This window comes from Xylaria bambusicola (genome assembly GCF_022495145.1).
Source record: "Xylaria bambusicola strain CBS 139988 unplaced genomic scaffold F5B22scaffold_55, whole genome shotgun sequence".
Lineage (NCBI taxonomy): Eukaryota > Fungi > Ascomycota > Sordariomycetes > Xylariales > Xylariaceae > Xylaria > Xylaria bambusicola.
In genome coordinates, this window is record NW_025953608.1 from 197,995 (window position 1) to 220,612 (window position 22,618).

The 22,618-nt window shown below is 48.1% G+C and overlaps 5 protein-coding genes across 5 annotated transcripts; 3 read left to right on the forward strand and 2 right to left on the reverse strand.

Moving 5' to 3' along the window:
• Positions 1-944: 944 nt before the first annotated feature.
• Positions 945-2,930, forward strand: F5B22DRAFT_623190 (P-loop containing nucleoside triphosphate hydrolase protein). The gene is made up of 2 exons (XM_047976026.1): positions 945-1,859; positions 1,991-2,930. The coding sequence occupies exons 1-2, from the start codon at positions 1,525-1,527 to the stop codon at positions 2,463-2,465; spliced, it is 810 nt and encodes a 269-aa protein (XP_047826858.1). The 5' UTR covers positions 945-1,524; the 3' UTR covers positions 2,466-2,930.
• Positions 2,931-3,010: 80 nt separating this feature from the next.
• F5B22DRAFT_623192 (glycosyltransferase family 39 protein) lies at positions 3,011-6,729 on the reverse strand (the record flags this gene model as incomplete). The annotated part of the gene is made up of 7 exons (XM_047976027.1): positions 6,161-6,729; positions 5,976-6,098; positions 5,899-5,906; positions 5,785-5,835; positions 4,964-5,727; positions 4,417-4,914; positions 3,011-4,365 (listed from the first exon to the last, which is right to left on the reverse strand). Coding segments are annotated over exons 1-7 (2,231 nt in total), but the record flags the coding sequence as incomplete, so codon positions are not given.
• A 538-nt stretch (positions 6,730-7,267) lies between these two features.
• On the reverse strand, positions 7,268-10,087 carry F5B22DRAFT_443417 (putative MFS monosaccharide transporter). The gene is made up of 5 exons (XM_047971892.1): positions 9,577-10,087; positions 9,438-9,515; positions 8,887-9,369; positions 8,121-8,833; positions 7,268-8,067 (listed from the first exon to the last, which is right to left on the reverse strand). Exons 1-5 carry the CDS (start codon positions 9,618-9,620, stop codon positions 7,688-7,690), a joined length of 1,698 nt encoding a protein of 565 aa, XP_047826860.1. The 5' UTR covers positions 9,621-10,087; the 3' UTR covers positions 7,268-7,687.
• Positions 10,088-17,731: 7,644 nt separating this feature from the next.
• Positions 17,732-20,057, forward strand: F5B22DRAFT_623207 (chitin synthase III catalytic subunit). Its single transcript, XM_047976028.1, has 6 exons — positions 17,732-18,321; positions 18,412-18,447; positions 18,504-18,597; positions 18,652-18,739; positions 18,796-18,889; positions 18,948-20,057. The coding sequence occupies exons 1-6, from the start codon at positions 18,292-18,294 to the stop codon at positions 19,491-19,493; spliced, it is 888 nt and encodes a 295-aa protein (XP_047826861.1). The 5' UTR covers positions 17,732-18,291; the 3' UTR covers positions 19,494-20,057.
• Positions 20,058-22,453, forward strand: F5B22DRAFT_623209 (Ssl1-like-domain-containing protein). The gene is made up of 2 exons (XM_047976029.1): positions 20,058-21,023; positions 21,097-22,453. The coding sequence occupies exons 1-2, from the start codon at positions 20,434-20,436 to the stop codon at positions 21,929-21,931; spliced, it is 1,425 nt and encodes a 474-aa protein (XP_047826862.1). The 5' UTR covers positions 20,058-20,433; the 3' UTR covers positions 21,932-22,453.
• The last annotated feature ends 165 nt before the right edge of the window (positions 22,454-22,618 follow it).

The window sequence follows — 22,618 nt, forward strand, 5'->3', positions numbered from 1 at the left end:
TAATGTAGATAGCTTAGTTAATTTGGTATAGCCAGATGCAACTGAGAACCAGCGAGGGCGGTAGACCTCTTTCTCAGTGTGCGGAACCGCCCACACCTCGACCAGTCTCCGATCTCACCCGGGCGAGATTGTCTTTGAATAGAATGTAGGCTATCCAATGGTTACGGACCTCGTGGGTGGAGGGACTTGCTCAAAGAAGTGGTAATATGACTGAATTGTGCATATGGAACTTGAATGTTATATTTTATAGCAGCGTTGGGTCTACAATGGACTATACTCGATGGGATTTGATTGCTCCTTACACCATGCTATCACTCCAGAAGCTTAACCACGTCAGATCGTACAAGTGAAACGTACATGTTCATCGTAGGGTTTATCAAGAGTTCTACGGCCGAGCAGCGTTGTGAATGTCGACTTTACTTGCTTGCGGTAGATGATTGGAAGTGTGAAAAGACAGCAATTCTTGGATATACCATGAAACCCATATGGGAGGGACTACAACATCCGGTTTCAGGGGTAAGGAGCTACAGAGAAAATTGTCAAAACAGTGCATTTCAGAGGCCGATAAGAGGATTAGTATCTCAACTCATTAGCTCCTCGTTAACTCCTCCTAGCTAATGTAGAAATATAGTATAATTTCTAGCCTAAGAGATATATATCCACTCCGTATGTGCGCTCAAATAAAGCCAGGGGGTATGTTGCGGTACTAGCATCAACCTCTTTTAGTGGATTATCGAGGTTTAAGTTGAGCTGAGCTCCCGGACCCGAATCCATCATGTTATGTGGAACGGACGGGCAGGTGCTCCCGTGGAGGCGGATTGCTTTTGACGCCAGGTACCAATCCTCTTGTACCTTACTAAGGCAGGTACCTGTGGAGGTACATAGATAAACTAAATCCACGGTACATACATACTTATACATAATATAATGTACCTTAGCATCTTTCATCATCATCATTATCATCATCATCAATCGCTCTAGGTAGCATTGCAACCCTCCATCTACCACTACTCTCTTCCTCTGAACAAACGATATTTACTCCCGAGATTTCCCAATAAACCAACTTTGCAGCCTTCTGAAATTCTTTCATTTCTTTTCTTTTTCTCCTCTTGGGGGTTTCTCTTTGTCTGTTGTTGCGGACACGTGCTTGGCTGGGATTGAATACCTACTTCGTCAGACTAAGCTTTTACCCAGAACTCCGTACATAGTTAGTTAGCCATCGTGCGACCTACGTAGGTGGCAGAAGCACTTTACCTTTTTCTGACCAGAGCTCCTCCTCCTATCATATTAGCTTGGCTGCCACCTCAATACTGCCGACTACGCACTTTTTATCCACCCTGTGAACCGTACATCTACTTCTCAAGAACCCAGACAGAGCACAATACCAAGTGATCCCTTGAAACGGGCGACGTCGGCGCTCGTAGGATCAACCCTAGTCGCCCCCTTGCGTTTCCTTGCCGCTCCTAAACCCAGCCGAAGTCCAACCCACGCTCGGCACCCGTCTCAGCTCATCCTCGTCCCACCATGTCTTCTCCGCCGTGGAATTATATAGCCAAGCTTGTCTGTATCGGCGACTCAGGCTGCGGCAAGTCGTCCCTGACAATTCGATTATGCGAGGGGCGGTTTAGCCCCCAGCATGACGTGACCATCGGCGTCGAGTTCGGCTCCAGGATCGTGCCCGTCGGACCACCACATTCAAAGAAGATCTCCAATCCTTTCTCATCCTCCTATGAATCTAAAGATCCATCTTCGACAATATCGAATATTCCTGGCGATAGTAAGAATGCCGCCGCCGCCGCCGATGAAGAGCAAAAGCATATGAAACTAAGTCTCTGGGACACGGCGGGACAAGAGATATAGTAAGTTACCTAAGAAGCGATGTCGGACCTCGTGTTCCAACCGTCAGCTCCTCGATGGTCAAAGAAAACTAGCTTCGGCTCTGAAACTCTTCCCGCCCTGACCATCACTAGCTGACTGGTATGTCCTTTAGCAAATCCGTGACGCGGAGCTACTTCCGAGGCGCATCAGGCGCCCTCCTTGTATTCGACATCACTCGACGAGCGACCTTTGTCCACGCGACCGACTGGTTGAACGATCTCCGCACAATCGCCGAGCCCGACATCGTCGTGATCCTAGTGGGCAACAAACTAGACTGTGTGCAGTCAGAGGACAGCGACGACAATAATAGCAAACGTGAGGTGACGTTTGCCGAAGCCCAGGATTGGGCGCAGAAAAATGGCGTGCTGCAATACGTCGAAACAAGCGCCAAGAGCGGCGAGAATGTCGAGGCAGCCTTCATGCGCGTCGCCGAACGCATCTTCGAGAACATCAACGCTGGAAAATACGACCTAAACGATCGTCGGTCCGGCGTCAAAGGGCCTGGCCCCGGCACCGCAGCCTCACGGGGCGTCAAGCTCACTGCTAACGACGGGAAGGGCTCCTCGTTGACGGGATGTTGTTACTGAAAGCCAGGAGGGTGGAAATAAAAACAAAACACCATAATACACACACACACACATACGCCTTATTTATCTATCTATCTAATTTAATATGAGAAGACGAGAGAGAGGGAGGGAGAGAGGAAAGAGACAGATGACGATGATGATGATGACCTAGGCAAGAACATTCATGAAACCCCTTTATATCACCTACCATTACATTATCATACAGCTTTGATGAAAGATAGTATAAGCTAGAAAGTTGGGTTGGGAATTCTTTGTAAAGGAATTATTGCATTGCCGGATGAATGGATATTGTATATATGCAGAGAAGACAGAGGGCAGATGGCATACGATACAACAACAACAAAATATTTTGGCCATGATACCCTTCCCTAAATAAGAGTAATAACGTCTACTTAGTAACTAGCAAACAATTACCTACCTATATTAAGTTCATATCTAGCATCTAGCGTAATAAATAAATGAGTCGTTAATAAAATATCGAAAGAGAGCAAGCATCAATCAATCAGCATCTAGAATCTCGTGAGTGCTTAAACATCACATTTACGTACCAATATCACCACATACTTACCTATTAAAGATGAAAACATCAATCGTTTCCATCATGAAACGTACATACTCACCTACACATACTCCTCTCAACATTAATACGTCCTCTTTTCTTTTCTTTTTCTTTTCTTTTATATTATATTAATCACACCGTACCTTCCTTCTTCCTCTCTCCCATCCAGATCACTTTCACCTCCATTTCCGATAAATATTTCCTCTCCATAGCGGGAAAGCTCACTATCGAGGTAATAATTTTCTTTTTCTTCTTCTACTTACTAACGATAGCTAGCCCCACGTTGATAATAGCTGATATATCAAACCAGTCTTTCTTTACCGTGAACTCCTCCATACCCCCTTTCCATCCCCCCTTTCATATCTGTCCAGTTTTTTCCATGCAAAGATGACAGTTTTTGTAAGGAAAAAAACAAAAAGTTTAGCTTAGCCCCCCGAGTTTTAATGTCATTATTACATTTGAGAAAAAGAGGAAAAGAAGAAAAAAATGCATTAATATTTTGGAGGGAGGGAAGAGAGGGATGGATAGAAGGGATACAGATACAAAAGGCATATCTCTTCGACAGTCCCGAGCAGTGGTTATAGTGGTACATGCAGATAACAGCCTGTCTAGGTTTTCATATCAGAATACAATCAGACCGATAAACCATTCAAGAGCTGTATCAGATCAATCGAGGGTGATTCGCCCAAGATACACTCTAATCAGAGATTCTCCAAGTATCGAACCACTTCATGTACTTGTACTGCTGGTTGCTGCCCGTCATACCCCAGCAGATAGGAATAAAGTAGACATAGAGGCCGATGATAATAGCATACAGGACGCTGTAAATAGTCCACTGTATCGCCTTTTGCTGTTTTCTCAGCGTGAAGTCGACGAGGAAGCCTAATGATAGGATGGCGAAATAGAGGGCGGGATAGTAGTGATGCACGTAGGTCACACGTGCCATGATGACGAATGGGAGGTAGTGAAGGAACCAGCCGATGACGGGGTAGATGCCAGAGTAGTGAATCTGGTCAACCTCGTCTTGGGTAAGATCCTTAAACCCACGTTGCCACCTAAGAATATACCAAACGGTAACGAGGCCAACCATGCCCAGAGAAGCTGTTGAGACCCAGTAGACAAATGGGTTTCCAAGCAAGAAGTATTTGACAATCTTATCGTCCCAACCGCACATGCGTAGACCAACGTTGAGAATCGGCCATTGCCACCATTGTGATGCGAGATCATCTTGTTTATCAGGGTCTGGCACCAATGCGTTGTTGGATGTCATCATAGCCACGTTCAGGTGAATGAAATCGTGGAAGAATGGTGACTTGTATTTACCAGGGTCTCCAGGGGGTACTATTAAAACTGGTCAGCATATCTTTCTCTTGCTGGTTTCGAGCAACTTACGCTTCTCATTGGTATGAGCCTCAACGTTCCAGTGGGTAAAGGTATCCTTCGGATTGTTCTTCTTATCACAGGTCACTTCGATCTGTTTGAAACCCCATTGTGGCAAATTGACGTTAGCAGCTCGAAGATAGCATCCCATGACAGCATTCTTTAATCGGAACGCCGTAGTCAACGTTCGCAGCTTGCTCTTATCACGTGATGACACATCCTTGACAATCTCGACCTTCCAATGATCCTTATCATCGCCAATCGTTAGGTTTCCGTAGCAAGAGACCTCCTTCTGGCTCTTAGTGACGGGTGCAGAGATATCGTGACTATGGAGGTTACGTCCAGTTTGTGCGTGGATGAGACGAACAGTTTCACCATTTTCGATGAGATGAGGTTCCGACTCAGGAGTCCAGTCAGGTACTGAACGGTTTGGGTAAAACCACCATTCGTTGTTTGCATCTTTATGGTGGTAGCATGTAACTTGTTGCTGGGTGGAGCCTTCGGGATAAGCTGAACAGGGGTTAGTAGACAATCTCAACTCAAAGACGGAAACACTTACTCTGAACGTGGCTGTGAAGAAGACCTCCACCGTAACCCATATTCTTTAGCGTCACCTTGGAGCCCCAAGCCACTTCTAGAGGGGAGTTGCGGCCAATGTCGCTACCCTGGAGGTTTGCTTGGAACAGCGAGCTCATCTGGGCATCACCAGGTCCGCTTCTTGTCAAGATGGCGAAATGAAGAGCGAAGGAGAACAAGTACACCAAGAAGGGGATAACAATGAGACCGACGACGCGGGCGCTGAGATGAGCGACGAGGACAGGGTAGGATATCTTGGGGTTACCAAACTTGTTCCACAAATCTTCAACGGTGTAGAGGCCAACCATCGCAGTCACGAAAAGTCCGACTAGCTTAATGCTGCAAACAAAACCCAAGCTAAGCCCAGTCATGAACAGCCAGAAGAACCACTCCGGCTCAAAGCTTTCCTTCTGTTGGCGGTGAAACTTGGACCAGCAGAAGACCGTAGCTACAGTGCCGAAAAGCAACATAGAGTCGAGCAGGATGAAGCGGCTGATGGTCGTGTACGAATTCTCACAAAGAACCATGAGTGTAACCAACCAGACAGCGGGACGCTTGAAGTTCAGTTCTTTGGCCGTGAAGTAGGCGAGGGGTACACATAGTATACCCCAGAAGGCGTTGAAAGCTCGCATGAAGGTATAGTCGAGTTCCGCGGGGTATGTCTCGCCAGACTTGAACTCGAAGGAGCCATTATACCCTGCTAATACACCGGAGAGGCCAACAAGAATCTTGCCGAGAGGAGGATGGCTAGCACGACGTTAGCATTTGTTGTTAAGATCGCACTTGGTAGCAGTTTGTACTGACACGTCGAAGAACAGTTCGCGTTTGATGTAGTGCGATCCGAATTTTCCAAAGCTACATGGAGCTCGTTAGCTTTCCAAAGAGGATTACGTTTAAGACGTCGATGGGAGGGCATACTGGGCTTCCTGTGCAAATTTGTCAGCAATGCTGATAGCATAAACCTACAGAAGGAGGGGTCAAAAGCGAAGACTTACATCCCAAGTGACAATAGGGCTGAGGCCGATCTTCCACAGGCGCGTGAAGACGGCAAGGGCGGTAAAGATCAAGGGGGCAATTAAGAACTCCCATTCGTCAAGGATCTGAAGAACCGAAGGGCTCTGATGAGAAAAACCACCAATCAGTATGTAGCTTGCGTAGATATCCATCATATCGCACCAACCTTCTTCGCTCCATGTATCTTCTTCTCGTCAGGCTGCGGCTGAACTATGTCGACTCCAGGAGCGGTTGAGCCGGGTACATTTCGTCGACGAGCGACGTCGCCGCTCGGGTCAGCGCCCGAGGCGACTGCGGCGCCCTTGTCCGCCATCCGGGTTCTTCGTCAGTTGGTAGAAGGGGATTGGACGACGGGGCGATCGAATCCAGAGAACGATGCGGGTAAATGGTATACAGGGAGGGCTATACTAAAGTACCTATAGTAGGCCTCGAGAAAGCTGTTAGAAAAAGGGTACAATTAACGAGTGTGGCACGAATGGAATAGAAGTGAAGAATAGTCAGACTGAGGGCAAGTCGGTCATAGTACCTCTCCACGAGAAAGAAGAAAAACACACAGGACGAGGGTGTTGTCCGTCGACAAATGTCGAATGATGGAATAGGAGCAGGAGTAGCCGAAGTGCTGCTGCTGGATGGAGATTATCTGTCTCCCAGGTCAAGTCCAGGTTTAGGTGGAGGGCAGCGTAAGCTAGGTATCTACATTGATTGGTACGACCTAATTTAGAACATGGGTTTTGCACGTCGTATCGGAGCTGGAGATGGGGCCACCTAATTCAACTCGGATAACACGATAAAGTGTACCCTGCTATATTCCTGCTATATATATAAATGCAAATAAAAATTACATATCTGTACATTCTAATGCACTTACCAAAGCATATTATATTCACAGCCCTAGGGGCCGCAGTTCTGGCTCAAGCTGGTCCAGACTGTCTGTCCGTCCAGATGGTTTGGTAAAGGCCACTTGGCCTGGTGTCACATGCAAGTTTCTTTTTCTGCATGTACCTATAAACCCTAGATACAGATGAGCCAAAAGCGATTAACCATATAGCGCTGAAAGGAATCGAACCTAACCTTGACTATATGCCCCCTCTGGTCATGGCACCCTAACTAATACCTACTAAGGGATCTCTCTCGCTACAAGCAGGAGATGCTGACGCTCAAAATAGATGCCAATGGTTGGTACTATGATAAACTTGAAGGAAACGCTATAAGCTACACACATGCATCCTCGAAACAAAACATGGCTCTACATGCATGTTCCCTTGATCAAAACGTGACAGAATACCCGGCATACAACCCAAGCCCGTCTACCAGGGTTTATTCTCACAGATACAGAATCCATTATAAGTACAGGCATGTTTTCCTTTTGCCCTGATACCACCAGCATGCTGTTCTATGGAAAACAACTGTGGCCCCCAACCATCAGTCCGCTTTATAACGATACTGTCACATCTCCAATCGTCAATCAAGACTCGAACCGCTCAATGTGATATGCGTTGATAATTAAGTTGCCTTCCGGAGTCAACATGCTCACTCTAGACCTTTGGTCCATTCGATTCGTGGGAATCACGACATCGACCCCAAGCCGGAACTTTGATGGTCCGTGGACGCCGCCACCCTCTATATAGGGGATAATGAAAAAATCTATCATCTTCGCTTCTTATTCTTCTGAACCATATATGTATACGTAACTCTAGTCGTCTCGCTGGTCTAGCGGGGCATATCTCGCGCCAGACGCGGGACTACTACTTGAGCCACGGGTTTGGCCGACCATCCTGCTTAACCACTCACCCACGCGACCCCGTGAACTGCGACTTTCGGATCGCAGTCGCGGTGCAGCTTTGCCATCTACAATATTGACCGCTGGCGGGTCGATATCTAGTGGAGGAATCGCTCCATCTGGCGCCAGTGGCCGTCCTCGAAGATCAAGGGAGGGCACAGGAGATCCTGCCCGGACGAGAGAACCAGTTTCCGATCGAACGCCAGGAGTACCGATAGCCGTGCTGGCATCTCCAAATAATGAGTCCATATCTTCCAATCGCACACCACATGTCTCTGGGTATACAAAGTACACTGTCACGCATTAGCGGGGCCGCCAAAATTATGGGTTAAGATGGAGGACTTACCAACAACAAAACTGACCACGCAGAAGAAAGCATGAAGCAAATACAACCGCCACTTGATCCACTCCTGCAAGATGGGGGTCATTTCTCCCACGAGCCAATTGAATGCCCAATTGGAAGCAGTCGACAAACTGGCTCCCTTCGATCGAATACTGAGTGGGAGAATCTCTGGTGGGTAGAGCCATGGAATCGGACCCCATGAGTACCCAAAAGCTGCGTTGTATATCATGACGAAGATCACAACCAAGTTAGGCGTTAACTCGATATCCAAATAAATGAAATAAGAGACCAGCGAGAGCGATATGGCCATAGCAACTGCGCCTGTCAAGAGGATGACACGACGGCCCCATCGATCCACAATGTACCACGGCGGAATCGTAGAAAGTAGATAGGTGATGCCGTTGATACCCGTCATCTTCACTGCATCATGGCCAACCCAGCCAGCCGATTCGAAGACGTAAGGCGCATAATAAGAAATGACATTGATACCGTTAAGCTGAGCGAGTGCTTGTGCTGACATGGCAATGAAGACGCGTGTCTTGTACCGACGGAACATCTCGGAGTAACTTCGCTCGCCTTCCATGCGTTGCAGCAAAACGTTCATCTTGATCTCACGGTATTCATCCCTCGCTTTAGGATTATGGATATCACCACCACCATATAGATTTGCTATGACGACAATTCCCTCTTCATCGTGATCATTATCAAGCAGCCATCTAGGGACTAGTTAACAACGAAGGAACAGAACGAGCAGAGATGGGTTGCTTACCTCGGTGACTCCACGATAATTAAGCTTCCCAAGCCCAATAGAGCTCCCATAACGCATTGCATAAGCAGAGGGATCCGCCAGGATAGATTGCTCTTTATGTAGCCGCAGAAGTAATCTACCCATATCGATGTAGTGTACCCGATAATGTTGCCTGAAAACTCGATGCAAGCAAGTTTTCCTCGATTGTGAGGAGGCGAGATCTCAGATTGATAAACAGGCACGATCGTCGACAATGAACCAACACCCAAACCAGCAATAATTCTGCCCAGCATCATCATTGGCATGTTAGTCGCAAAGGTCTGTAACGCTCCGCCAACGAAGAATATCATGGATCCATAAAGGATGGTTTTTCGGCGACCGATGATATCTCCAACTCTTCCAACAATTAAAGACGAGATAAACGCCCCGACCTCTAAAATGGCAACCATGGTGCCTATCTCCGCCCTAGAGGGATTGTTAAAATAATCCCTGAAGTATGGGCCACTGATCGATGTTCGAGTTAGTCTTCAAGTTTCATCGGATGACGTGGAACCTGGAGATATAAGACATACGTGATGATGCCCGACATAACACCCTGATCATATCCGAAAAGAAACACGCCTAATGAAACAAAGATGCTCGTAAAGTAGCTATAAACCTAATCAGTATTGGTTTCTGCGAATGAACAGTTGTATCCCAGATGGGACATACATGAGGGCCTTGCCCGTGAAGCCGTTTACCCCCGTGCCCGGCATGATGGCGGCTATGCAACGCTCTCCTCGGGATATGCGACGGGGAGGGACGTCAGGGATCTGGATGGCCTCCTTGTCGATGACGCCGGAGCTAGACCTGGAGTGACCGTAGCTGTGCTCGTCGACGGAGCGTTTGAACTGGACGCGTTTGCTGTGCCTGGGATGGCGCTTCAGGGCGCCCGAGATGAGGTCGTCGTGGATGGAGGTATCGGCAAGACTCTTGCGCAAGGGATCCTCCTCATCTGCCAACTGTTCTGCGAGGTCACCAGTGTCGGTCCACGAGTCAAAGTCGGCAGAGTCGTCGGAGTGACGCTCATGCGAAGATCGATGGCGGTGGTCGTCGAGCAATGACGTCGATTGGCCGTGATCCCAACGCGAGGCTAGGGTGCGGAGGGGGATGTTGGAGGGAAGGCGGTTGGGAGTTGAGGGAGGAATCTTGAAGAAGATGGCGCTGTTGAGCAGCAGCGCCGGCCCGCAACTATAATGATGTTTAAAAGGAAGTAAAAGACAAGAGTGGAGAGGAGGGTTTCTGGCTAGGTGTCTGGCTAGGTATCTGGAGAGAAAGAAGCAATCAGCTGTCGTCGACCTGGCCCGATGACCATCACCGTGCAGGCGCAGGTGGGACGTCTTCTGTCACCTACCTATGTATGTATAGTACCTAGAGCCCATCCACAGTACGCGGGCGCCTAGTGCAGTGTAGGTAGCAAGTACATACAGAAGCAAGACCACAACTACTATCTTGGTCAGGCCTCTGGCGATAGCGGTATGTATGGTACTACCGTATGCACGAGGTATTATCCACGCATGTATTGTATTGTAGCGGTATACACCCCCGGAGCCAATGGCTGGCTGGAATAAAATCCAGGTACGAGAAAAGAAGCGGAAATGGTAGGTAGGTACAAGTGAGTGAATGAATAATGTGCAAATGGGTAAGTATCTAATAGCTAGTGTACCATAGGGAGAAGAAGAAAAGCCACAATATACAGAATGCTGTCTCTGTCAGGAAGTTGACGGGAGAAAAAGGTCTACTGGATAAAAAAAAAAAAAAAAGAGAAAAAAAAAAGGAAATAGCTGGCTTGTCAAATTCTACATGCGTACACAGATAGCTACAAGATGCGCAAGACACCGACTCCTATTCTTTACATAAACCTCCCTCATGTCTTACGGATCTCCTTTACTATTCCTTTATTATTAAAAGCTGTTGACACTATCCTGCACTATGTATGTGCCATAATCCTGCTAACACGGCCCAGCGCACGCGCTGAGATGCCCCCAAGTGTCAGCTCCAGTTGTCCTCCTCAGCGGCTTGGCTGGCAGAATGTCCAGAGAATATCAACCACAGGTACATCTGCCAACCACTACTGCATACCGTAATCGCCAGGCGAGCGAGTCGGGGCAATGCGGCCTCAGACTGTGTGGGACCAGCTCATCAGCCAGTGCCCATGTTTTGCACGTATTTGGTAATGACTTTCGCCCTCGCCTATGTCTCACTGAGAACAATGCCTAGACTAGACCAGGGAGACCAGGGAAAATCAGGCTGCCTACAATCTTGTGCAGCCAGCCATCATACCCAATAGTTCTATTTACTTAACCATAACATTGACAGGATCTGACAGGAGATTGGTACTTACTTACTACGTAGGCTTCTTGTAGCCTGTAACAGATGCGCCTCTTCTCTATCTAGGTACTTAGGTAGTGGATATCCCCATAACTTACCCCATGCCAACTCTCCAAATCCTCTAAACTTTCCAAGGCTCACACGGCGTTAGGGAGCACCCTAGTCCAAGCTAGAGCCGCTATCTACAGCACTGAGTCAAGATAGGGATGGCCTGTTTCCGCTCTATTTATGCTGGTAGCGATAACGAGAGCTGGAACAGAACTAGGTGTAGAACTAAGTACAAGAACAGCCTCGGATCTTGAACCGTATCCGTCTCGTTCAGTCCAGGGCGAGATCCAGAAGAGCAGAAACGAGATCAGATCAGCCACCGGTACTACCTACTTAGGATAGTACTTACTTACCGCCGCTACCGCATGTTACTACGAATGTTACCTGTGCTGTATGTTGTTACCTCCCGTTCTGCTCCCGTATTCCTACGGGCAGGACTCTGGCAGGACCAAGGCTCGCCAAGGCTGCAGGGTCCGCCTTAGTGTTTCCTATCTGGCACTAAAGGGATGCACGACGTTCCACATTGTTGCATGGGTTACGTCATAGTTCTCTTGTCGGAGCTTGAATATGGCGGTTCTGGGCTGTGGAAACGACTCTCTTCTACACCATCACGAACAGTTTGCGGCCTCCTCCCGAACGGTTGGCATGTAGAGTGAGATCATCCAGAGGTCTTCCCCAGGTTTCCCCTCCCGTGCCCCCTCCATCAAACCATTCGGTGTGTGCACTACAACACTACGCGGCTACTAACCTTAGTCACACTTCAGAGACCCTTGGTGATCACATGGTCGAGTCTCTGGTCAGTTAACAGTTCTGCTGATCGTTGATCATCCCAACACCACAGCCTCGGCCAGTGCTCGGTCCAACCAGGTCGATTCTCATACCTAAGACTTACAGGAGGCAAGTCTCGGCCCACCACGGAATAACTAAGGAGACCCGTGTGCCGTATCTAAATAAACTGCAAGCAGATGTGGATTCGGACAGCACTCACTGATTGTGTTTGTCTCAAGGCAATTCTTGGCAAGGTAACTGAATATGCAAGTATCCGGTGCCTTCTGCTTATATCCTCTAGTATCAGCAAATATTGGCCGAACAAATAGTCTATAATATGATGGGAAACTTAAGGACCCTCCCTCGCTTAGTTGCCGCCCGTCATATCACATGTTACGTCAACGAGGCTGTCTTTCTTGAGAAGTGATATTATAGAGTGGTACGACCGGATCTGATTCTCGTACACAATCAGTAATCAACATCAAACTCTCCTGTCGTATCGTTGTGCTACTGATGACAACATGTTGTGCGCCTTGGGCACGGCACTGACGATCTCGAGGGAAGGCTAGTTGCCAACACGATCGAGAGAATTTACAAGTAGTCAATCTCATCAAGGGGTCAGATAGCAATCCTCGCCTCGCTGATATTAAGCCTGGATAGTTTCCCTAATTCTCTCCCTCTTCACGGAATTTCAAAATTCGTGTCTTTAGCAAAGAGGTCCATGAACGCCTACTCAGTTCGATGGCAGACATTTGAAATATGATACTCCGGTCTCAATATGGGCCCGTACACCATTTCCTAGGACGGGCGGTACCAAACGCCGGTTTTCACATATAGCTCGTGTGTGCATACTGCACCATTTGCTCGAGACCAATGGCTCTCGTTTGCCAGTCATGTCTTTGGTAATTACCTATTGCAGCACATGTATGTATCACTTGATACTGGGCTGTTCTCCACAGCCTCGTCTATGTGCTAGATTGGTATCTGTCCTATTGGATTCCAACTTACACATTCACATTGTCTCAGCCGGCGCGGTGCATAGGACGGGCTCAAAGGATCTAGGGGTACTTCGATAGCAACAGTTGAGGGGGATGGTATGCAAAGAAGACTTGGTAATAGCCATTAGGCGGTTCTGTTCAACTAGATAGCAGCGACGTGGGGATGAAGTTACTACTGAACGCCTACGTACAATGACTGGTTACAGGGAGTCTACCTTACTTGAGAAGAATAATGCAAAGAGCATGATCTCGGTCAATACATGCCGTCGGTTCGGCCTCTATTCGGCAATACGGAAGAACATATTTAAGGGTAACAACAAGACTTGAATGACCCAGCGTCGGGCCCTGGGAAGTGCCCTTTTCGTACATGCTCCCGTGAAACAGGAACGTAATCGTCCTTCTCTCCCATTTCCTTTATACCCTCCTCTTCATAGATACCTCTTCGCCGAGCTCTTGTATCTCGTGGGTTTCTCCCTGGAAGTCTATTCGCTAAGCCTATTCAGAACTGCAACAAGATAACCGTATTTTCAATTATAATTCCTATTGTCAAGCGGTTCACATATCGTGATAATAATTTCTTCTAAAGCAGATATTCTAGAAGCCTACAGCTCAGCAGTGGGAACAGAGATGTTGGTTCACTAGGTAGAAGATCGTCTTAACACAACAGGCTGTTTAATGTAAGGTATCTCTCGAAATTGGTTGTGAAATGGCAGGTTGGCTACTGAAACAGACCGAGCTAGATCGCCACGAAGTTGAGTTGGTAACTGGACAGTTTATGTAATATTAGACTCTTTCGTGTAAATTGAGCTGCACCCAAAGTCAAGATGGAGATAGCCAGATTACCAACCTTGACTAGAGATCGTGAGGAGCTTGAAGCGTGATTATCTAACTGGAACTGTGATCCATTCGCTGGGAACCAGATGCCCTCGAGGCTTCGTCGTGACTTATACACTGCTCAATGTACTGTATGTCAACAACCTTATATATACAAGATGAATGATATCACAGGACCGACTATCGAATCAGAGTACAGTGGTCTTGATGCTATGAGCGCGCAAAACTCGAGAAGTGAGGCTCGGCTCCTTTTGATACCTGATGCAAATTAAGGATTGATGGCACTCTTCAGTATCGGGCCAGGTCACTGATTATGCTGACTTGATTTCTGTATCTGGAATTGGCTAGAGACGGTGCTCGAGATTCTATTTCAAGACAGGCTGTCTCATGCTGTGGTAGAGTCACATAGCCACATGTATGCCCATGAATTGCTTCCATTGGCATTACGTTTGTTAAAAGGTAGTCCTGGTCTAACTCATGATTTCCAAGCAGTGAGCTTGTCTACTATGGGCAAATTGCTTGTAGGCGCTCGATGGGAGAGAGCAGACTCTGGAGTGGAGGGGCGTATGATGAAGCTGTATACATCTCTTTTGTGAGTTTTTACTCCGAGACTTTCAAATATACATGAATGTTTGTAATAGACCACTTCTACCTGGTAGGTTCCATGGACCTTGGCTCTGGTACGTGATATTCCCATCTGTCTAGGATGCAGTTGGTCTATCCCGGTGATATAGTGGAATCAAATCAGTCCCTCTTACAGCTTCTCCCTACAATTCCCAGCACGAAAGGTCAGAGTTAATTCAATATCAGCTACGTGTGGGATTTCGGGCCTTGAGATTTCATTATGCTCTTCATCCTACCTTCTAGATCAAATCTACTATAGAAGAAGGTAGCCATCATCTCGCCTGAATATACACAGCATCCGCCTCCCAAACGCCGCAGCACATTCCATCTATCCTACTTCGACATGTTCAATGCATAGATAATCTAAGTCATGCCAAATACTCGACCAGATATATCTAGGCTGATTATATTGAGACAGTGGGAACAAAGTATATATATGGTTAACTGTCGCCGGTCCACAGGGGCTTGAGCCTATGACTCCTGAGGGCAAAGTAGGTATCTTTCTATTGCCCCCAAGTAGAAATATTTCAAGTGTACTGAGGGTCACCACGAGTGCTAAACATTTTAAATCTCTACCGATATTGTTAATATAGTGCTTGACCGTCATGCGCGAGTAAGGTGGCCGTTCTAGAAGCCTTGGGCTTGAGCTCCTATTGATGTACGTATATTGATAGTATCTCAACTTGACTGCCTACAGCATGCTTTGACCTCGATCCCTGAGCACCAACTCTAGAGATTGAAGAGAGGCATATTACTAAGCGAGATGAGGAAATCATCAAAAACGACCGTGCTGGTACATTGACCACGAACCCATACTATCATCTACGCATGTACGGTATACTATCCAACGATCTCAAGGACTAGGAATTTCCCTCATACATACATGCATATCATGCATGAAGATGTATAGTAATTTTGATCCCGATGTAACCGCATCTACTACTTATGGCGAGCCAAGTGCCAAGCCTGAGCAAATGTAGACCTACATATAGTACTCATGTACTTACATAGGTACTTCCAACTTGGCCGCACGCTACAGAAATGGTGAAACAGTGGACGAACTACTTAAATGCTAGGTATCCTAGCGGACATCGCGCGGGTAGGTATCTTGGACCGAGATAACTTGAACGATTTCGCTATTAGCGGGGTGTTGACGGTTAAAAAAAGCCAAAAACTCAACGGTTCGAATTGTCACGAACGGCTGATTTCCACGTGAAAACGGGTAGAAAATTGCTGTCGCCCCCGCTTGGATGATTTCGGACGGCTTCAACTATTTTTATGCCGCCTCGCCATGCTCCTCTTGCGTAATATTACTATCTCCCCACGAAATGCTCGCTCTGAGACAGGTACAATTCCAGCAATAGAAAGAAGGTGGCTGAAACTTGCCGCTGCTACCGGGGCTTTTGGAATGTGAGGTTCAGCCATAGGTAATCCAGTACCCATACTGCTTGTATGAAATCAAGAAATCGAAAAGCCTTGCAGACTTCAAAATATCGCTTATACTACTTTACTGTAGGTAGGTATAAGCAGTACTATGTTATACACCCATTCGTGAGTCAAGAGCAAAACCACACGATTTCACGCTACCTCCATTGGTAATTGTTAAGTGGCTGCATGATTCCTATAAATAACGTAGGCAGCCTCTCTCCAACGGACCTGAAGCCACGTACTTAGATAGAGGATAACAAATCAATATCTGCTCTTATCTAGGGTAGGCTGATGGTCGCACTGCAGAGTCGTTGACGAGGCATCGAGGCTGAGCGAGTGGCGCTCAATGCAGCATATCACTGCGCTCTGCGGAAAAGCCTCCAGGGACTTTTCCCTGGAGGAAGTGACAGATGCATAAACATCGAGATTTAAATCTGCAGTCTGCTTGCACTAGCGTGAGAGAGCAACAGCCTGCCTAAACGGGATGCGGCTTGCCTCTATTTATTAGTGTATGCTTAAAAGCAAGGAAGAAAAGGACGTGGGCATGATCCGGTTTTCTATGATGACGGTATCATACAGCAGACCCCAACCTCTGCCCAACCAATCTTCAGATGCGATTGTGCGTGTATGTCGGCGCCGTCGGAAACGAGCAAGGCGAAATCCCAATGGAGGTTCTGAAGGATTCGGCCAAGCCAGGGCATGGGAGCTGTCCTGTTTCATGTCATGGGCTTCGCTGATGCAGCCTTACCGGTCACATGGTCGTCAATTCACAATGGAATCGAGGTGAAGACATTGACGGGAACGAATGCTACCAGAGTAGTTTGATGCGACTCTTGGTCGTACACAGACGCGAATGACTTAAATTGAGCTAACTGCAGCTTGAGGAATCTCAAAGTAGTACAGGTAGGTACCTCAGGTAGCTCGAGTCTTTCTCCAGGACAGACCAAGGATCCACGTGTACAACGTACATAGGCGTGTTGCAGCTTACTGAACTGGAACTCGCATAAGCCATGGTTGCATGACTCCAGTATGGACGACACATTACGTCGTGGCAAAGCCGTTGTGCTGGACATGAACCGAGTTATGTAGTCTACTAGTACTTCGTAGGCATTAACCAATCCTTTTGTACACTGGCAGTGAATACAGAATGTCAAGAGATGGTCAGATCGTGCACTAGCCAAGATACCTACACCAGATACGTGCTAAGATACTTACTTAGCTTGCCTTGGAATCTTCATCGTGTTGGCGTCGGCTCATCTAGTGTACAAATACCAGGGAACTACTATGTCGAGTAAGTAAGTAAGATCCGGCACCGGCAAAAGTTAATGTAATTGAAGACCGCAAACGGCAACGGGAAACGGCAACAAGCAATACTACATATATATACGGAGTACAGTATTGATGGTGGGTGTACTGTAGAATCGAAAAGTGAAACATACGTCGGCGTTAAAATGAGTCCCAAATTGGTTCCAAATGAATCTCTGACTCGAATCATCGGAGAGTCAGTCGTTGCAAGCAGGTGAGAACAAGTCTCGGAGAGGTACTTTGTCGGTAGCGCGCTCGCTAGGATCGGTACCTTGCTGTTTCTAGTCTTCTTCGAGGCCTGAGTGGGCCGTCTCATTTCGCAACGGGCCACTCAGCGCCCGATCTCCCCCCAACCCCCGGCCACTGGCGACCGCTGGCTCTCCACTGGCCTAGCCTACCGCCGGGAGGTGTTACACTGAAGACGGGCCTATCGAGACTTGGTCAGGTACCTCATCAGCCCGAGTTCCTACTATGTACATCTAAGTAATATCGCCCGCTGCACCCAACCACCCCCCCAAGCACTCTCTCCTTTTATACACCTCTTGTGCAAGAAACACCTCTCCTCTCCCCCTCCCACACCCGTTTTGCGGCTGAGGTGAAGAAATACCCATCGAGACCGTTGGACGCGACTCGAACGCTCTTATCGCAGAGGCCCCGGAATACTTGAAGTCGACGGGGGCCGGGGAAGAACGCTGGCGCATTGCATTCCATGGTAACGCTTATACGCGACATACGGTAACGATTCGACTTCTCGTTTGCTCTCGAACCGAGATATCAAGCCAGCCGATATCAAGTCTGCATTCAGCTCTCGAACACATTATCAGACTTCGGCCACCCGCATAATCATCTCTCATGGTAGCTCGAAACCGTTGGCGAATACGACGAGAACACATCATACGTACAACGACGACAGGTCCGCCCATTCATTAATTGGCTCATTGCACCGACTGCAACCGCCCTAGACTCAATCGCGAAATAGTCTACTTCGCTCATAATTATCTACAAAAAACACCATTGACCTAGCGGGATCATCGCCCGCTCATATTCTCAGATGGGGAGCACGAATTTCGGGAATTTCGAGGTACGAATTGGGACATGGTGCTGGCGCCAGGCGAAGCTTATCGTCGATTGAGTGGGATTGAGGCTAACGAGGGGGGTTTGCGACAAATAGGACTTCTGCCGAGACTCGACACTTCCTGTCTGCAATGTACGTGGGCTTCGGTGACATCTCCTTCTGGGTTGTAATATTGACATCCAATCTAGGTCTTGAGTAATAGCCACAATCAACGGGGACTATGGGGCGGATGTGAGTTGACAGGCATCCCGTTGAAAAATGGGCAGCATCTGGGCAACCTCGGTCAGTAATTGCAGAATGCATGGCAACTGGAGTATCTGTCTAACAGGACAACAGGATCAATTTTGTTATGCGGTATCTCCATTGTACTTTCAGTACTCCTGATACTAAAGTCGGAAAGGAAGAGAGCTGCTGTTGGTCGAAGGTGCGACGACCCTCGTCCCTGTATTCGCTGAAACATGCTTACCTTTATATCTCTAGGGAAATGCAGCTCTTTTTGATTGGCTTTATCATAATCGAGATAGCCGAAATCTTTTCCGTTGGCGAGTTTCCGTTGCCATCGAAGGTTCGAATCGTATGTGCTATTCTAATGGAATCGAAACTTCTCTAGGGGGTATTAACCATTATAATAGGCGTTTACGGGAATACACATTGGGATGATCATCGCGACAACCTGGGTCCTTCTCATGAACGCCGTTGTTGGATTCCAGTTACTGGACGATGGCACGCCTTTATCAATAGGACTGATTATTGTTTCCGCTGCTATCCTTCTCATCGGTACTGGGTACATCACCCTGGACACTGGGTTCAACTGGACTAGCGAGTTCGAGAGTAGTTACCGGTTGCCAAACCGACACATTGCCCTCTACGTTCTTTATCAGCTAGTGCCACTCATCTTCCTAGTGGCCTTCTATGTCCTCGAAGCCATCCTAGTCCTGCGCGTGCTTGGGGAGGTGCGACCGATGATCTACCTTACTGGCGCAGCAGTGCTTTTTGCGCTCGGCCAGATCTTTAACTATCTTATTAGCCCTTACATATGCAACGGTACAGCAGGCAAAATCGACGGGGCACTGTTTGAGACGTTGTTCACCCTGCTCTCCGTGCTGATGATCTGGATATTCTGGTCTAGTATCACCGAGGACGACTGGCCTACAGCCGTACAAGGGAACTACCCATAATTCTTTTTGATCATTTCGTCAACACGGCGTCGGAGTTCAGGTTTAGTGGCATACCCAATTGTTTTCTATTTCAAGGCTAATGTTTCGTGTGAGCGATGAACATACAAAAATTCAGCATGACCTCACGTTGGAATCTAATTTTCGCGTACATGACAATATTTTACTTCGGCATTAAAATGAGGAGGATTGGAGAGACAGTGGTTGGATGCGAGACATGAAGCAATAAAGCAGCAATAGTGAAGGGAAGCATGAAGGAGCATGAAGAGAATATTATACCCTAAGGAGCGTAGTTAATGTATATCATGTCGTATGATAGAACGAGGATGACTACGGAATGTGTAGTCAAAGTTAGTGTAATCGTGTGGAAGAGAATATACACCATTGAGTTTGTCTCTTCGCATCATTTCCCTAGGTCAACATTTGGAACCTGTAAGATTGATGTGAGAGATGATATTTCGTCACGATGGGGAGGGGGCACTAATCAGCTGAAAATAGTGCTGAGATTTGCCCAAGGTCCAATCGGACAGTGCTAAATTATAGCATGTACAAGGCTGTGACATCACCCCCAAAGTACCCTGTCAAGTTTCGTAGCCTCGCCTTTCTTTTTCATTCTGCATTCTATCTTTTCTCTAGGTCAACGTACATTTGAAAACAGCATATTTAGTGCGGCGATTCTCTAGATAAGGGGCAAGGTTTGTCAAGGCTTCGCATTACGTCGCCATAGAGGTCGTCACCTCGACCGTCACTCTGATTGGCCTACCTCTCCCTTGCGTCACACCCAGTATTTCTACATCGATACATTTAAGGTTACGTTTGGTACCTTGGTAACAAAGAAGGAAGCTTTTGTATTTGCTACTGAAGGATATACCGTAATCTCTGCCTCGTCCTACATCGTTCGATCCCGCCGCGCGGCGGACCTGCCTCCTACCACGCAACCGAAATGGCCGACTCTGACGGTGATTACCACGCAGACGATGCCTCCGAAGATGAGTTCGGGGACCACCAAGTTTCCTCTCGCTCGGGGCTCTCCTCCCGTTTAGATTCGCGCACAGACAAGCCAAAGAAAGGCGGCCGGAAAGCAGGCAGGGCTGCATGGGAAGATCTCCAACGGTCGTGGGACGTGGTAGTCGAGGGCGAGGACGGGACACTTGCAGGCACTATCGAGGGCCTTGCCGAGGCACAGAAGCGAGCGCGACTATTGAAGGACACAACGCCGTTACAACGCGGTATCATACGGCATCTCGTATTAGTCTTGGACATGTCCTTCGCGATGCTCGAGAAGGACCTACTGCCCACGCGCCACCAGCTGAGCATGGCTTACGCCTCGGAATTTGTGCGCGAGTATTTCGAGCAAAACCCCATTTCACAACTCGCTGTTATCGGCATGCGCGACGGCATCGCGGTACGGATAAGCGACATGAGCGGAAATCCAGGCGACCATCTCGAGAAGCTCCAGAGCTGGGTCAAGCAAGATCCACAGGGCAACCCGAGTCTACAGAACGCTCTCGAAATGTGTCGCGGAGCTCTCTTGTATGTCAAAACCGGAAAATAGGCGTTGGTCTGCGAAAAAGGGATCCTACTAATATGTCTACGATATCTACAGTCACACACCTACCCACGGCACGCGCGAGGTTCTGATAGTATACGGTGCGCTAATGTCAAGCGACCCGGGCGACATCCACGACACGCTGCAATCCCTCATAAAGGATCGCATACGGGTGTCTATTGTAGGGTTAGCAGCACAGGTCGCTATCTGCGAGGAGTTGTGCTCGAAGACCAATGGGGGCGACACTTCGAGCTACAACATTGCTCTCCACGAGCAAAACTTCCGAGATCTATTACTAGAAGTCACAACGCCACCCGTCACACGCACCAAAGAGCAGAGCAATGCTAGCCTGCTCATGATGGGATTCCCGTCGCGCACGCTCGCCGCGCCCGACACCACCAACTACTGCGCCTGCCACCACAGGCCCACCCGCGAGGGTTACGGGTGCACGCGGTGCGGCACCCGCGTCTGTCGGCTACCCGCGGAGTGTCCTGGCTGCGGGCTGACGTTGATCCTCTCCACCCACCTGGCGCGATCCTACCACCACTTATTCCCGTTGCGGAACTGGGTCGAGGTCCCCTGGAGCGAGGCGAGATTGTCCAAGGTGTGCCACGCGTGTCTGACGCCCTTTCCGGAGCGAAGTGGTGCTGCTGCCAATGCCAAAGGAGGACCAACACAAGATAATAAACCAGATCGACCGCCTGTGAAGGGCCTTAGCGAGTCTGGGCGCTACGCATGCGAGGTCTGCGACAACCATTTTTGCATCGACTGTGATTTGTTCGCGCACGAGGTACTGCATAATTGCCCGGGGTGCCAGAGCGATACGCGAGGGAGGGCAAGCGTCGCGCAAAACGGCGAGGCGAATGGTTCGGCGATGGAAATTGATTCTTGACCTGCCAGTTTCGTCAGTTCTCGAGAACGACTCTGGGACACGAGTTACGCCACGTTCACGCCACGCCATACATCGCGGAGAGAAGTGGATGATTCTTCAGCGATTGTTTGTGTAGAGCAAAGCTGTATTTGGATGGGATACATAACAGCCAAAAAAGAAACTGAAAGCATTTTACGGCATCGGGGCATCATTGTAGGCGTTCAGGGGGTCAAGCGGATTATGAAACTTAGCTAACTATTTCTGCTAATTTATTCTTCACGATTGATTTCGGAAGAAAAGGGAAAGAGGGGGGGAGAGGAAAGAAAATTGATTTCGGAAGTAAATTACACATTTATATTCATGGCACTGGAAATCAGTGGGATCGATGTATTGGAGAGCTTCACTGGTAATTGATTGCATGGCGGCTGTTTTTTTGTAATTTAGTTTGGGCATGGGAAATGGATAGGTAGGTAGGTAGGTAGGTAGATGGCGATGAAGAAAAGTATCGTGTCATCATCGCCTTTGAGATTGAGAGTATTGTCGTGCATTGTGTGTTCTATCAATAAGGCTTCGTTTTCATGATGATTCGTGTTTTTAGCACTGCTGAGGGAAGGGATTTGACTTGGTCTTATAGCGCGTTCGCGTACCTACCGAATAGGCGCATACCGGACCCTTCTCATTGTTCGAGGCATACCTATCGACATAACT

What these genes read in the sequence shown, in the direction of transcription:
- F5B22DRAFT_623190 (XM_047976026.1), top strand. Translation starts at nt 1,525, where the DNA reads ATGTCTTCTCCGCCGTGGAATTATATAGCCAAGCTTGTCTGTATCGGC. An exon ending in ACGGCGGGACAAGAGATATA is followed by an intron (nt 1,860 to 1,990) that starts GTAAGTTACCTA and finishes TATGTCCTTTAG; the next exon opens with CAAATCCGTGACGCGGAGCT.
- F5B22DRAFT_443417 (XM_047971892.1), bottom strand. Translation starts at nt 9,620, where the DNA reads ATGCCGGGCACGGGGGTAAACGGCTTCACGGGCAAGGCCCTCAT. An exon ending in GTTATGTCGGGCATCATCAC is followed by an intron (nt 9,370 to 9,437) that starts GTATGTCTTATA and finishes AACATCGATCAG; the next exon opens with TGGCCCATACTTCAGGGATT. An exon ending in ATTATCGTGGAGTCACCGAG is followed by an intron (nt 8,834 to 8,886) that starts GTAAGCAACCCA and finishes ACTAGTCCCTAG; the next exon opens with ATGGCTGCTTGATAATGATC.
- F5B22DRAFT_623207 (XM_047976028.1), top strand. Translation starts at nt 18,292, where the DNA reads ATGGGGAGCACGAATTTCGGGAATTTCGAG. An exon ending in CGAATTTCGGGAATTTCGAG is followed by an intron (nt 18,322 to 18,411) that starts GTACGAATTGGG and finishes TGCGACAAATAG; the next exon opens with GACTTCTGCCGAGACTCGAC. An exon ending in TGCCATCGAAGGTTCGAATC is followed by an intron (nt 18,890 to 18,947) that starts GTATGTGCTATT and finishes CCATTATAATAG; the next exon opens with GCGTTTACGGGAATACACAT.
- F5B22DRAFT_623209 (XM_047976029.1), top strand. Translation starts at nt 20,434, where the DNA reads ATGGCCGACTCTGACGGTGATTACCACGCAGACGATGCCTCCGAAGAT. An exon ending in ATGTGTCGCGGAGCTCTCTT is followed by an intron (nt 21,024 to 21,096) that starts GTATGTCAAAAC and finishes CGATATCTACAG; the next exon opens with TCACACACCTACCCACGGCA.